Here is a 13,520-nt window from a genome sequence, read left to right as displayed (position 1 = left end):
TGTGATAATTTTTTTATACACTTGTAATGGGGTTGCACTCATCTTTCATGTTTGCAGGCTGGAATAGAGCAGAGGCCCCAGGGTTTCCTGGAGGCAACATTTTCACCCTCTCAGGTCCCTTCTGCTTATAGCCCTGTGGCTGGGTCTCTGTAGTCCGATATCCCCTCTCTGGGATGCCTCAATTTCCAAGCCACTTCTTCCACTGAATAATTGGAGTGGGGATGGAGGAGCCTGGTCCCACCCTCTACTCCAGGCTCTATAGATAGCAGTTGTCTGCTATGTCCATTCCACTGATGTTTGAATACCCTGGGCCACTTCCCTGTACCATCTTTGCCCTAACCTCAGTGCTCTGCCTTCTTTGCCATGAGCTCTCCACAATGAGCTCTCCACAGCATTGCTACTCTTCCAGCTAGCCAGCCAGTCACCCAGTCTTTGCTCCTTGAGTTGCACATAACAACTAACTGCTGCGCTGTTCTGTGGCTCCTTTTATTTGGTCTTTCTGTTCCTTGATTGTTTGCTTCCTCTGTAGCTACTCTAACCTGCTAGGAGGACCTCTCTCTATTGCCTTTTATCTGTTGAGGCGCTTTGCGGGACCACAAGACCTCCATCAGGGGGCCTTTGGGCCTAGTCCACCCCATCATGACACCCATATCTGCTGACGTAACTAATGAGAAACACACTATGTAATTTGTGACTTGGCAGAAACTTTACAGTTAGAGAGATAGGGCTGGATTCTGTCCTCCTGGTTGTGTTCCCTTTGCACTGCTCTGATAGTGCACGGTGGCCAGAACCTGATCTTAGCTCCTTGGGGAATGATTCTGGCAGCTGGTGCTCAGCTAATCAGCTGGGTGGCACCTGAATTTCTCTTGGTCATTCATCATTTCAGATGGCATAAAGATAGCTTTGCTGGTTCTCCACCCCAGCCGCATTTTAGGGGGTCATATCAGTTATGGACTTATCTAGGGAAAGCATCTGTGCTCAATTTCAAATGGAATATATCCTTTAAGGACCATAATCTTCTAGCACAGGGTTGAACAACCTCTAGGCTACTCTAATTTACATCAGGGCTGAAGCTAAAGTAGCTAATACTTGAGTGTCAAGGAGCTGTAACCACATACCTATTTGACCATCCCTTCTCTGGTCCTGTTTGTGGATCTCCAAGCAGGAGAGATCTGGGCCAATATTTTGTGAATTGTTAGAGATCCATTAAATATGAATATTGCTCATAAATTACAGAAATGAAAAATGACATATTTTTGAACCAGTGACCTAGCTTATGAAGATCTGTGCTGCAAAACTGCGTGAAACAAGGTATATCAGAAAATGAAAAAGTAGATGTTATTCATCCTTTGCTTTTCAATTTACTTTAAAGTCTGGAGGGAGTACATCTCATTTGAGGATTCAGCCCTGGTCTCTGCTGGAGAAAATTTGTGAGGGGTGACTAAATGAGGTTTTTGGGGCATTCCCCAGCTAGTTACAGCACATGAAAATCATGCATCAAAATGAATTCAGCACATGGGCTAGACTTCAATTCATCACACATTTCTGGAACTCCCAGTTCACCCTGTTGATGTTAAATATAGAAATTCCATTTGGGACTAAAACTTGGTGTACATCAGGGACAGTTTCTTATGAAGAAAATGTAGAAAATCCTTTATTCCATATGGTTTGAATCATTTAGTAAATGAATCCTGTAGGGGTAATTTCAGACGTGGAAACCTTTAAAATGGGGAAATAAAAAACAGATTTACTATGTTTCTGCTTTCCAATAGAAGGTTGTAAAATCAGTTAGCAGATGCCTAGTTATCAGTGCTGAATAACAGATGATTGCATGGAAGGTCTCTTCATGCCCAAAATGGCATTTGAATGGTGTCTGTTCTACAGAGCTGATGACATAAATCACAAGAATTAAAATATCAGTTCTCTTCCCTACAGCAAAGTACTTTGCCTTCTCTCTTGTGGTCTGAAGATTGGAGATCACCAGTCCATTGAATTGGGCAAGCAAGCTAGATAAATTCCATAGAAGTTTCTCAGTCATACTCTTTCATTGACAGACATGTTATTGACTCATCCTTATAATCACTTGTGGAAAGCAGAAAGTCGTCACAAAATTAATGTTATAGGGAAGAGTTACTGTTAAAATCCTGATGTAGTTGTCCATCTATAAAAATGGATAATTGACCACAAAGGGGAAGACACTTAGGCTGTGTCTAAACTAGAGGGGGCTTTGTCGACAAAACTGGAGTTTTGTTGACAAAACCTGGAGAACATCCAGATGCCCAAGGTGTTCTGTTGACAGTTGTTTGACAGAATGCAGCACTTTTGTTGACAGCCTTAGCCTGCTCCCCATGAGGCACACGCTTCTGTTGACAGAGACCTGTTGACAGAAATGTGGTCTGGACGTTCTGGGGGGCCCTCTGTTGACAGACATGGCTTCCAGGTCATTGGGCAGCCCTATATGCTGTGCTTCCAGTTGGCCGTTTTGTTGAAAGAGCAATTGGGCAGTCCGGCCACTCGCTGACAGAGCAGATTGCTCTTGTGATCTGCTTGGCAATATGGCCACAATCTGTTGACAGAAGTTTTGTTGAAAGATATCTTCTGACAAAAACTTCTGTCGACAAACCTCTGTAATCTAGACATAGCCTTATTTTGGGACGCTAACACTCTATCTCCATATTTGGAAAGGACAGCAGTGAATGCCAATCAGAGGTCTGGTGTCTGTTGAGCAGAAAGCACCTGTATACTTAAATGATAAACCTGTTTATTGTGGATATAATTGGTGTCAGTAATAGAATTCACTTAGAAGTAAACCTTAGAGGTAAAGCAGTGAGGATTTCATTTGCCACTCCCTGTATTTCTGAAAAACGCTCCCACTGGAATGAAGATCTGAAAGTGCAGAAAGGTCCACAAATCCCACAGAAACACAGTGCTGAAATCAGGTATTAGCTGAAGTCCCTCTTCCTCACCATCCTCAAGCCTTAGCCAGTCTACCTATATGGGACTCTGTAAGAAAAAAAATCCATTTCAAGATGGGTTAGATGGTGCCTACCCAAAATGTGCAATGCTAGAAAAGCTCTACCATTTACCATCAGAAAGGGTTCTTTTCAAGGAGAAGTGGCATCAAAGTCTGAACTAGCTGATATACCATACAATGTGGTTGCAGTGTCCATTTGTTTTGGGTTTTTTTGTACATAATTCTATGAAGTTGTTCATAGAGATGTGTGACTTTAAGGAGATGCCACTTTTGGCTATATGTCTTTGCCATGGAATAGAGCCTCGGTGACCCAAAATGAATTCTGTAAGTCGTATAATGTGTGTACTCATTGGATTCAAGTTTTTGTTTTCCTCACTTGGCCATACACTAATATTTGCTGCATCTGTTTCTTGCATTTTCACGTGGCGAAAAAGTGTTTATTCCAGTGCTTTTAAAAAACAAAGAAATTAACAGCACAACTGGTTTACAAGTTGAATGTAAATACTTCCTCTTAGCTACCCACATTTCTGATACTGCCTCTGATCCTAGGAACACTTCCACATATGTAGCATGAGTCATAGTTAATATGTGAAAAATGCAGTACATTTGTTTCCATCCTTAACTCTGCCTTCTAGTGACAATGAAAGGAGAAGACATGCTAAATAAAAAATGTGTTGGTAAAGCTCACTTTCATCTTCGCAGGACCACAATACTGAAATGTCCTAATCATAATCAAACAGTTATTGAGTAGGGTAGGGACAATGTTGTTTAGTTGCCTTACCTTTCTATTTCCATATCTGAGCATGCTCAGATTTTTCTTTAAAGTATAACTTTAAATTGGAATTTCCTGAGTTTTCAATACTTTGGAAAAACTAAAAATTACTTGAAAACGAGAGAAGTCCTGTGGCACCTTATAGACTAACAGCTTTATCAGCACATAAGCTTTCTTGGGCAAAGACCCACTTCGTCAGATGCACGCATATACTTCTGATGAAGTGGGTCTTTGCCTGCAAAAGCTTATGTGTCGATAACTCTGTTAGTCTATAAGGTGCCACAGGACTTCTCATTGTTTTTGTGGATGCAGACTAACATGGCTACTCCTCTGATACTAAATCCCTTGAAAGATTTTTACATTAATTTGCTAATATGAACCCTCTGCCTGAACACCATTTTAATTCAGAGGGAGTTTTTTAGCCATGGGGAGCAATATATATGTATATTGTTAATATACATCATGTGATGATCATGGTTCACATTTAATTTGTTGTTAGTAGTTCTGTGCTACTGAAGGGCATAGCACAGAGAACCCTGCAGTCTGAAGTCTTTTAGGTATTCCACAGAGCAAGAACTGTAGGTCTCAGATTACCCCACTTTATAAAATTGCCCCACTAATATGTCTGCTGTATCTTGAAGAAATAACCTTTAGGATGGAGAGAGTATTCATTGGCCATCGCTCGTCAGCCCTTAACACAAAAGCCAAGGTTGGAAAAAAAAAGATTCCAATTAATGGCAGAGAGTTCAAGGTTTAGGTATGTTTTCACTACCAGGAAGATTGACACTGCTACTGTCGGTCTTTCAGAGTTTGATTTAGAGCACCTCGTGTTTACTCCTGTCAACCTTCCTTAATGGCAACGTCGCAGAAACTTGAATTAAAGTACATCGACTCCAGCTATGCAATCAGTATTACTGGAATTGTGTACCTTAATTTGATCTTCCTCTTTAGTGTCAACCTGCCCTCTGACAAAATTCTTCCCTCTAATCCACCTAGTGACTCAAGTTCTGCCATTAGAGATGAGAGTGTTCTGCAACACAAGCAAATTGCCAGCACATGGAGTTCTGTGATTACTCAGAATGTAGTGCAGCAAGTAGAATGGAATACTAGCCACTAACAAAATCTGTTGCTGTCAACTAGAACAGAGGGTTCAGAGATTTAATTTCCCCAAATCTGATGTCACAGGGAACTGTTTCTGATGGGAATCTATCAGAGCAAATTATTCCATTTGAATTGTTAGAAGAAGTCTTAATAAATGAACTATGTTGTAAATCATGCTAATTTTTTAAAAGGGATGTTGTGCTTCATAAAACCATCTTTGTTTCCTTCTTGACCATGCAACACAATCCCATTCTTCCTGACCCTCTTCTACAGCTGCTGCTGACCGCATATACAGTGTGTTAAAAGTCTTTTTGTATAACTGACACCACAACTTAAGAGAATAGAATCAGCTACTTAGTAGAAACCAAGTGCTGACAAGTGCACGTAAATAAATGCATTGTCAAACTGCAATACTGTAATGTTCTTTTTTTAATTTGCTTTTATTTTTTTTAGTCAGGTTTGATAAGGATGCAGGAGAATGAATTCCTTATATCTCCATTACCTCAGCATCTAGCACAGGAACACAACTACACATCACCTGCTGGACATCACCCTCACGTTTTATACAAACGGACAGCCGAGGAGAAAGTGCATCGGTACAAAGTAGCTTCCAATTCCAATCACTTTTCCCCTGGTCATCACAGAAATCACATACACAACAAGTTTCATGATCAGGCGAATGATTACCACCATGGAAGGTTTCAAAAGCAGCATTTTTGTGGACGTCGAAAGAAATGTATGTAAGGAAACTTTCTCCCTTTGTTTGAGACTGTAGTGTGTAGAGACTTGTAAGTGCTTCTTTTAGTGAGGTTTGTAACCACTGCTCTGAAGAGGGCTGAAGATTTGAAATAGTACAGCTAATGGAGGAAATGGCCAAAATGGGAGATTGATGCAAGGAGATGGGTTATGTATGTAAGTTTATAGCACTGTCCCTCACTATTATTACAGTTCTACCATAAGTCTACCATAAGTCAGTGAATGACTTTCTTAGGAATGTGGTGTTCAGTTCCTTCCTTTCTTCCTTCCTTCTTTTGGTTTAACACTGCCTCTTCTGTATAATTATCAGTGCTAGCTCCCTCCTCTATTTGCTCTTAGCATGAGTTAGTCTGGAAGATGAAGTCATTAAGAATCCTTGATTTAGCAAAAGAGGGAAAAGAGGTCTTTCACAATCCACCATTTGATAATGAAGTTCTCAGCAAATGAGGTGATTCAGTCAGAACCTCCCAAGTAAATTGTTTGAATAAATTTCTGGAACCGCTTTTTAATAACATATTGAAATGGCATTATCCTACCAACTACATTATACTATTCCTCCCTCAGCTTGTAGATTATTTAGGAGCTCTTCAAGAATCCTATAGCTGTACTTGTTACATTCACTTGATTCTGTTTGACAGCTGATACTGAAGCTTTGGTTTGAGCTTCCTGACAAGTGAATATAGTGATGGAAAAACTTGCCTCAGCCAAAATATGTCCTGTCCAATTCCTGCTTGAGTTCAGAATTCCCTTTTTGAAAGGGAAAATAAAGTATTTTTCTTAGGAAGGAAGGAGAGAAATAAAGAAGAGAAGAAAATGGGGGAGGGGAAGAAAATGAAGAAGGAAGTGGTGGAAGTCTGAGCATTCTGTAGGAAAATGTTGATCTGGTAGAGAATTACCCTTTTAAATATTGAGAAGTCTCTATTTTCAGTCACTTCATGTTTTCCTTCGGCATTGTAGGTCTCTTTGCTACTTTCTTTCCCCTTTCCTCCTAAATCTCCCCTAGTCTAAGAAGTCCAGGACAAAATTCCTGGACAAACTGAGGCTGTCCTGTTTCAGTCAATTTTTTTTATTGCTGTACCATCAGAGACCAATGTGAATGGCAGCCAGCAGGGACTACTTCAGAAAGTGAAATGGGGAATATTCCATTAGCTGATGGCCTTTTCATTTTCCAAGATCATCAGGGATATTTTCTGAAGGTTGTTCACGGATTACAAAACCCACACGGTAACAATGGCTATAATACAGAGAGAGAGAGAGAGAGAGTCAGTCCCAGGCTCCTTCACATGGACCAATTTATCTTATATAGTGCCTATTACTCTAGTACCCTGAGCACTTCACAGTGTTCAGTACTTTTATGCTCACAGCACTCATGTGGGGTAGGAAAGTACTGTTGTCTTCATTTTATAGGAGCTGTAGAGGATAGTTGACTTGTCAAAAGTTGCAGAAGGCATTTGTAGTGGAGTAGGGAACTCTCCCAACCCATATGCTAAAATACTGATCAGTGAGCCTTTCTTCCTTCACATGTAGCGTTGTCATATCTGAACTTTCAAAAAAGAGGAAACCCCTGAGAGGGAGTGCAACTATATCAGTATCTACCAACACATACTACATTAATGTACTATGTATTAACTAAATCTTTCAACTGCTGCAGCAAATGACACATTTGCATTATACAATCCAGAGAAGACCCATCCAAGGGCACTGAATGAGGCAGAGATCTTGTGGTAAAATATGTGATCTTACAACTGAAGCCCGTAAAGGGGTGTGTATGTGTGTGAATTAAGTTAGCACAAGTAAAAGGCACATCACTGGCAGAAGGGCAGTGTACCTACTCCAACAAATTGTGGTGGCTCTAGAGTTTCTTAATGACATGGTTATACACAGCAAGGCTGACAGCCACCGCAGGCCCCAGAGCAAAGTGGGAGGCGGCCCAGCTCCATGCCCCAGCAGCTGGGGGGTAAGGGCCAAAATGGTATGGCAAAGGGCAGTCACCTTTAACCCCACTGGGACCATGGTGTTGGGCCCCCAGAGTCGCATGGAGTGATGCTACTGACACTTCAAAGGACACGGAGCTCTGCCACCACTGCTGCTGAAGTAGCAATGGCAGCCTGAGCTCCAGACCCCCTTGAAAGGCTGAGTCCTGGGACAGTTGCACCCTTTGCACCCTCCCCTTACCCACCTTCAGAGGGCCTGGTTATGCAGGGTTTTTTTCTGTAGGAGAAACTGTATTTTTCTTTAGCCACATTCTTGCAAGCAGGTGAACCATTTTAGCTGAATCTCTTGAAAACATTTCAGTCTCGTGTAGACAACTGGCCTGAAAAATTTTAGCCTCCAAATAAGTTTTGTTTAGTGCAACAAGCATCCCATTAAAAGATGGGTTATGCTACAAGGTTAAGTCATCCCAAACCGAGAATCAATCCACTTTTGCAATGTGGGGAAAAGAGATCATTAGGACATTGCTGCTGGTACAGGTACATGCTTGAAGACTTAAACCTTAAGCCTTCAAACTTTCTTCAGTAGCTGTATTGAACATGCATCTTATAAGCATGAGAGGAGCTAGCTGGCTATCTTTCAGATATCTCATCACAGTCTAAATAGTTGGGAGTACAAGAGTTGATGATATCCTGTTGCATGTCATACCTGAGAAAAGCACCTTCTTCTTAATGACTTTTAGTGCCAGTAAAGCAGGTGCAAAGGCGAGATGAGTATCAGGGCAGTGTTGCTGATGAGAGCCACATACAGCAGGAGCAAATACAAAGGAGACTTTTTGTGAATCACATGCAAGCCACTTGTACTGCCTTCTAAACAAGGAATTGCTGTATGTTGGAAGTGAACTCTGTGTTTCACTGGTAGGTGATGCCTGTTTTTACCTGCTTTCACAAGAGGAAACTTCTTCTAAATTGTTAACAAGATAATAATTCTTGATTGATAGTATAACTGCGACATCTTCAATATATTCATCTGTGTTCTTAAACATAGTTCTAAATAAATGAAATAATCAGTCTGGATACTGCATTGAAACAACTTATATCTGCTACCTGTTGATGCCGACAGGATTTTCTCTTAGAATGTTAACCAATCCAGCACCCATTACTACTGTTTATTTTGTAGTATTTATAGTGCCTGGGAGCCCTACTTACTTGCTACACAAACATAGAGCACAAAGGCACTTCCTGCCTCCAAGTATTTACAGTCTAAGTAGCAACTAAGTAAGTATAACTCCACACACTGGCAGGCTGTAGATCAAAGCTTCATCTGCACTTACATTCATCAGTTGTGAGATGGCCTGCCTTAGAAGACCCTTGAAGGAAACTGATTTGGGGGCAGACAACGGATCTAAATGAACTTTCCTACTTTCCATCCCTTTTCCCTTGGATTCCTGGTGTCTGCATGTGACCCAGAAGGAAGTAGGTGGCAGCCTAGCTCTGATGTTGGAGTAACTGTCAAACACAGTCACAGGCAGGACTTCTAGACCAAAGTTCTTGTTACGTTTTGTAATTATCTGGGCTCTGCCATTTATGTCATGTTCCATACCTTTTGCTGTAAAAATCTATGAGGACAACTGCTGTTGATATCTAACTGGTATGTTCAAATAGTGACCAGCGGGCTGTGTTCTGGTTGCCAGTTGCACAGCGGCTCATGAGAGAAAAGCCACAAGTGTAACAAAGGTTTTCTGCCATAATTCTAGTTCCGTCGAAACCCAGAGAAAGGGTCAATTCTGTAGTCCCTCCCGATACAAACAGAAGGCATGGCAAGTTTTATTTCTTAGGAAGTAAGGCCACACATTTATCTACATGGCTTCTGACCCAGCCATGGCCATTATTTTCCCACCTCTGAATATTATGCTCCAAGCAGGAATAATCTGTTGAGAGAATCTCCACAGAGGGCTGTTGCCAGTCAAAATACAGGCACACAGGCACGCTGCTTTTGCAGCATATCTAGTTTCTGCACTTATTTTGACGCAACTATTCAGGGACACAGAATCTGGGCCATGTGTTATGTTTGCAGTTAATGCAGCAAAGTGCAGGAAGGTGACAAAATGGTCAAATAGGATACAGCTATTCATGCAGAAATGCAGAGTATTTTCCTCTACACCACATGAAACTCATTTTGCTAGCTTAATTCTTTCCTCTGAATTGCTTATTGTATTGAGTTTTTTTCCTTAAAGAAGAATGAATCAGATGTTAATTAATAATCTGTTAAAAGAACTCAGCATCATACAGGGCATATTAATCAATATCTGGCTCTTGCACAATATTGTAAATTCATTTAGGTCTCTAGTCCCTTGGTGCTTTGGTATCTAACCACACGGGTCATAAAAATGGCCTGTTTTGAACCTTTTCCAAAACTGCGTTCTGTTTCTCTTTAGACACACCTAAGCCACCCACAGAGGATACATACATCCTATCGGATGAATATGGAAGTACAGCAAGGTTCAAAAGATCTGCTATTAAACCCCCCAAAAGTGGAAGTCTGAATGTTGAAACGCTTGTTGTAGCAGATAAAAAAATGTTGGAAAAGCATGGCAAGGACAATGTAACCACATACATCTTAACAGTTATGAACATGGTAAGAGCTGGTGTAACTGAAGTGCCATTGGCTTGTACTCCCCTCCATCTTTGGAAAACCTACAAGACAAACGGGAGATGGGGCTTTAAAAAAACACCTGACTTGGTGAGACTCATGATAAATTCACAAAAGTTGGCAGTACGAAAAACTCTGCCTGTTAAATTGATTTCTGCAAGTCCCTGTGTGCCAGCCTAGACATCCCACCCTGGTTTTGTGGTGTGGGTGGAGTTAGGAGCTATAATTATTTTGCTAATGTAGTTTCTTTTAGACTTAGTGCAGTTATGTATTGCTCATGGTATCTGTAAGGGCCCATTTGTAGCTTTACAGTCCATTCTGAATGAAGAGTGATGCGTAGCTGATGGAGCAGACAGGAAACTTCAAACTCAAGTCATCACAAATTCCTTCCTGTTTCTCCACTTCCATTGAAAGGAGAAGTGGGAAGAAGTAACTTCATCCCTACTCAGGCTGATGAAAAGGTGGGGTGAAGCCAAAACTCCCCATACTTCTCTTATTCCCCACCCACCTGTAAATAGGAGAGTAAATAAGGAAGGAGCATGCCTAGAGTTGCAATGTAAGCAGGGCAATACAGGGCAGTAAAAGAGACTCTGCTCCTGTTTCTCTGCATGTCTGCTTTGCCCCATCAGAAGAACTTTGCTTTACTTCCCATTTCCCTCTACTGGGAAGAGGAATTATTTGTCAGGGCAGGCACAAGAGGATTTTGAGAATAATTTAACAGATAAGAAGTTACCTATTCCCACTGTAGCCTCTTATATTTGGCTTTTGTTCAGGGAGACTCAGGTAGGGAGTGTTAGATGTGTTAGAACAATGGTTCTCAACCAGGGGTATGTGTAACCCTCTCAACCCTCGGGAGTACGCGGTGGTTCTCAACCAGGGGTACGCTCTCAACCATCGGGAGTATGTAGAGCTCTTCCGTAGGGTATGTTAGCTGAGTGTTTCTCAACCTATTTATGAATTTAAAAAATTGGACTTATTTTATGTTCATCTAATTTTTTTATTCATCCTTTTGGCACAATCCTAAGTACGATGGCAAGTTTATTGCCTATAGGAAATTTCTTCCACCCAACTAGTTACAATTAAGTTGTTCAAACAAATGTGTTGCAATGGTAGAAAAAAAATTGTGCGTCTGAAAATGGTAGGTTCTGAGGGTATTTATATTTTATTTTGGTTTTTGAAACAGGGTACTTTATAAAAAAGGTTGAGAAACACTGACTTAAAATATTAAATAAATGTGAACAGTTTACCTGCTACAGCTTTTATACTGCAGAACTGGGGCCTGATTCAAAGCCCATTGAAATCAGTGGGAATTAATTTCAATGGACTTTTTGTTGGGCTCTATGTGAACACTACCGCTAGATTGAGGTAAGACAAATCCTGCAAGGTGCTGAGTTCTTTTTACTGAGAGTTGGGTCATGAAAACTCATTAGTTATTGTTAGTCTGTTTGTATTATGGATTTATTGTATTACTGTCTCCTACATATTCATGCAGGTTTCTAGTCTGTTTAAAGATGGAACAATTGGAAGTGACATAAACATCATCGTTGTGAGTCTTCTCCTTTTGGAACAAGAACCCGTAAGTGGTGTCATTATTCTTTTGTAGCAGAGTATATCTGACATTGTTCACAGGAAACATATGAACAAGACCAAGTTATACAAAAGAAATTCCCCGGAGGGCTTGTCAAGACATTTTAAACTACAAGAGTCAAGTGTGAGATTACATGGCATCACTGGAACTTTTGACACATTTTCTATATTTAACTGCTCCTAGTTATTTTAATAAAAGAACCAGGAGTTTAATTAACTCCTCCTTTGTACTTCAGTGTTTCTAACTATTACTCTAGAATCCTCAAATATTTTATAAGGGCTGTTGCCTTCCATAGTTGTTCTGCTAGGTTGAATTTTTCCTAAGAAAGCCAACTCAAGAGAACTAAAGACACTTGAACCTCATGCTTATTACCCAGTGAAAACCAAAGGGGCCCAAGTTCACAAGTGAAATGATTTCCAAATGGGGAGGCCAAGCCATGAAAGCATTCACATTGCTATGAAAGTTTAAGAATTATAAATAATCTCTTGCTATTGAAATACTATTGAGGGATTACAGGCTAGGGACCGACTGGCTCAGCAGCAGTACAATGGAAAGGGACCTAGGGGTTATGGTGGATGAAAGGCTGGATATGAGTAAACAGTGTGCCCTTGTAGCCAAGAAGACTAACGGCATACTAGGGTGCATTAGGAGGAACATTTCGAGCAGATCTAGAGAAGTAGTTATTCCTCTTTATTCGGCACTGGTGAGGCCACATCTGGAATATTGTGTCCAGTTTTGGGCCCCCCAGTATAAGAAGGATGTGGATTTGCTGGAGCAGGTTCAGCTAAGGGCAACAACAATGATTAAGGGTCTGGAGCACAAGACCTATGAGGATAGGCTGAGGGATTTGGGCTTGTTTAGTTTACAGAAGAGAAGACTTAGAGGTGATTAAATAGCAGCCTTCAACTTCCTGAAGGGGAGCTCTGACAAGGAGGGTGAGAAACTGTTCTCAGTGGTGTCAGATGGCAGAACAAGGACTAATGGTCTGAAGTTGAAGAGGGAAAGGTATAGGTTAGATATTAGGAAAAACTACTTCATCAGGTGGGTGGTGAAGCATTGGAATACGTTGCCTGGAGTGGTGGTGGATTCTCCATCGCTTGAGGTTTTTAAGTCCTGGCTGGACAAGGTCCTGGCTGGGATGACTTAGTGAGGGTTGATCCTGCTTGAAGCAGGGGCTGGACTAGATGACCTCCTGAGGTCCCTTCCAGCCCAAGGATTCTGTGATTTCCAAAAGCAAAGTTAGGTGTCCAATTCCTTGTGAAAGTCAAAGAGAACTGGGGACCCAACCTCCATCCCTGCCTTGGAAAATATCCGTGGTTCTGAGTTTCTTCATCTTTTTTTTATAATTATGATTGATCGATAAATTGACTTAAAATAGTCATTTCAAGTAGGTGTGTCAAATATATAGTGACAGGAAATGCAGAGTGGACATTTCATAACATCTCATCGTATAACTAAAGTTATTCCTTTTCCACCAACCCCATGCCCAGTTCTCCTTTCTTCAGTCACCTTCCTCAGCTGCTGCTAGAAGCATCTTATTTCTGTGTCTATGAAATATCTGTAGGGTGGATTAATAATCAACCATCATGCGGACCAGTCATTAAATAGCTTTTGCCAGTGGCAATCTGCTCTGGTGGGAAAGAACGGAAAGCGTCACGACCATGCCATCTTGCTTACAGGATTTGATATCTGCTCTTGGAAGAATGAACCGTGTGACACTCTAGGTATGGTAAGAAAATATGCTC

General features: G+C 41.1%; 1 protein-coding gene across 1 annotated transcript in view; it reads left to right on the top strand.

Annotated features, from left to right (window-relative positions):
* ADAMTS18 (ADAM metallopeptidase with thrombospondin type 1 motif 18) overlaps positions 1-13,520 on the top strand; it is a 117,183-nt gene that overhangs the window by 31,675 nt on the left and 71,988 nt on the right. The window contains exons 3-6 of the mRNA XM_075008734.1: positions 5,301-5,583; positions 9,973-10,172; positions 11,680-11,763; positions 13,340-13,499. Of these exons, the coding sequence (XP_074864835.1) occupies positions 5,301-5,583; positions 9,973-10,172; positions 11,680-11,763; positions 13,340-13,499 (727 nt within the window). The remainder of the gene's footprint in view (positions 1-5,300; positions 5,584-9,972; positions 10,173-11,679; positions 11,764-13,339; positions 13,500-13,520) is intronic.

Source organism: Carettochelys insculpta, chromosome 14 (assembly GCF_033958435.1).
Source record: "Carettochelys insculpta isolate YL-2023 chromosome 14, ASM3395843v1, whole genome shotgun sequence".
Classification (NCBI taxonomy): domain Eukaryota; kingdom Metazoa; phylum Chordata; order Testudines; family Carettochelyidae; genus Carettochelys; species Carettochelys insculpta.
The sequence above is the reverse complement of the archived record's forward strand: the minus strand, read 5'-3'. Positions and strand labels throughout refer to the sequence as shown.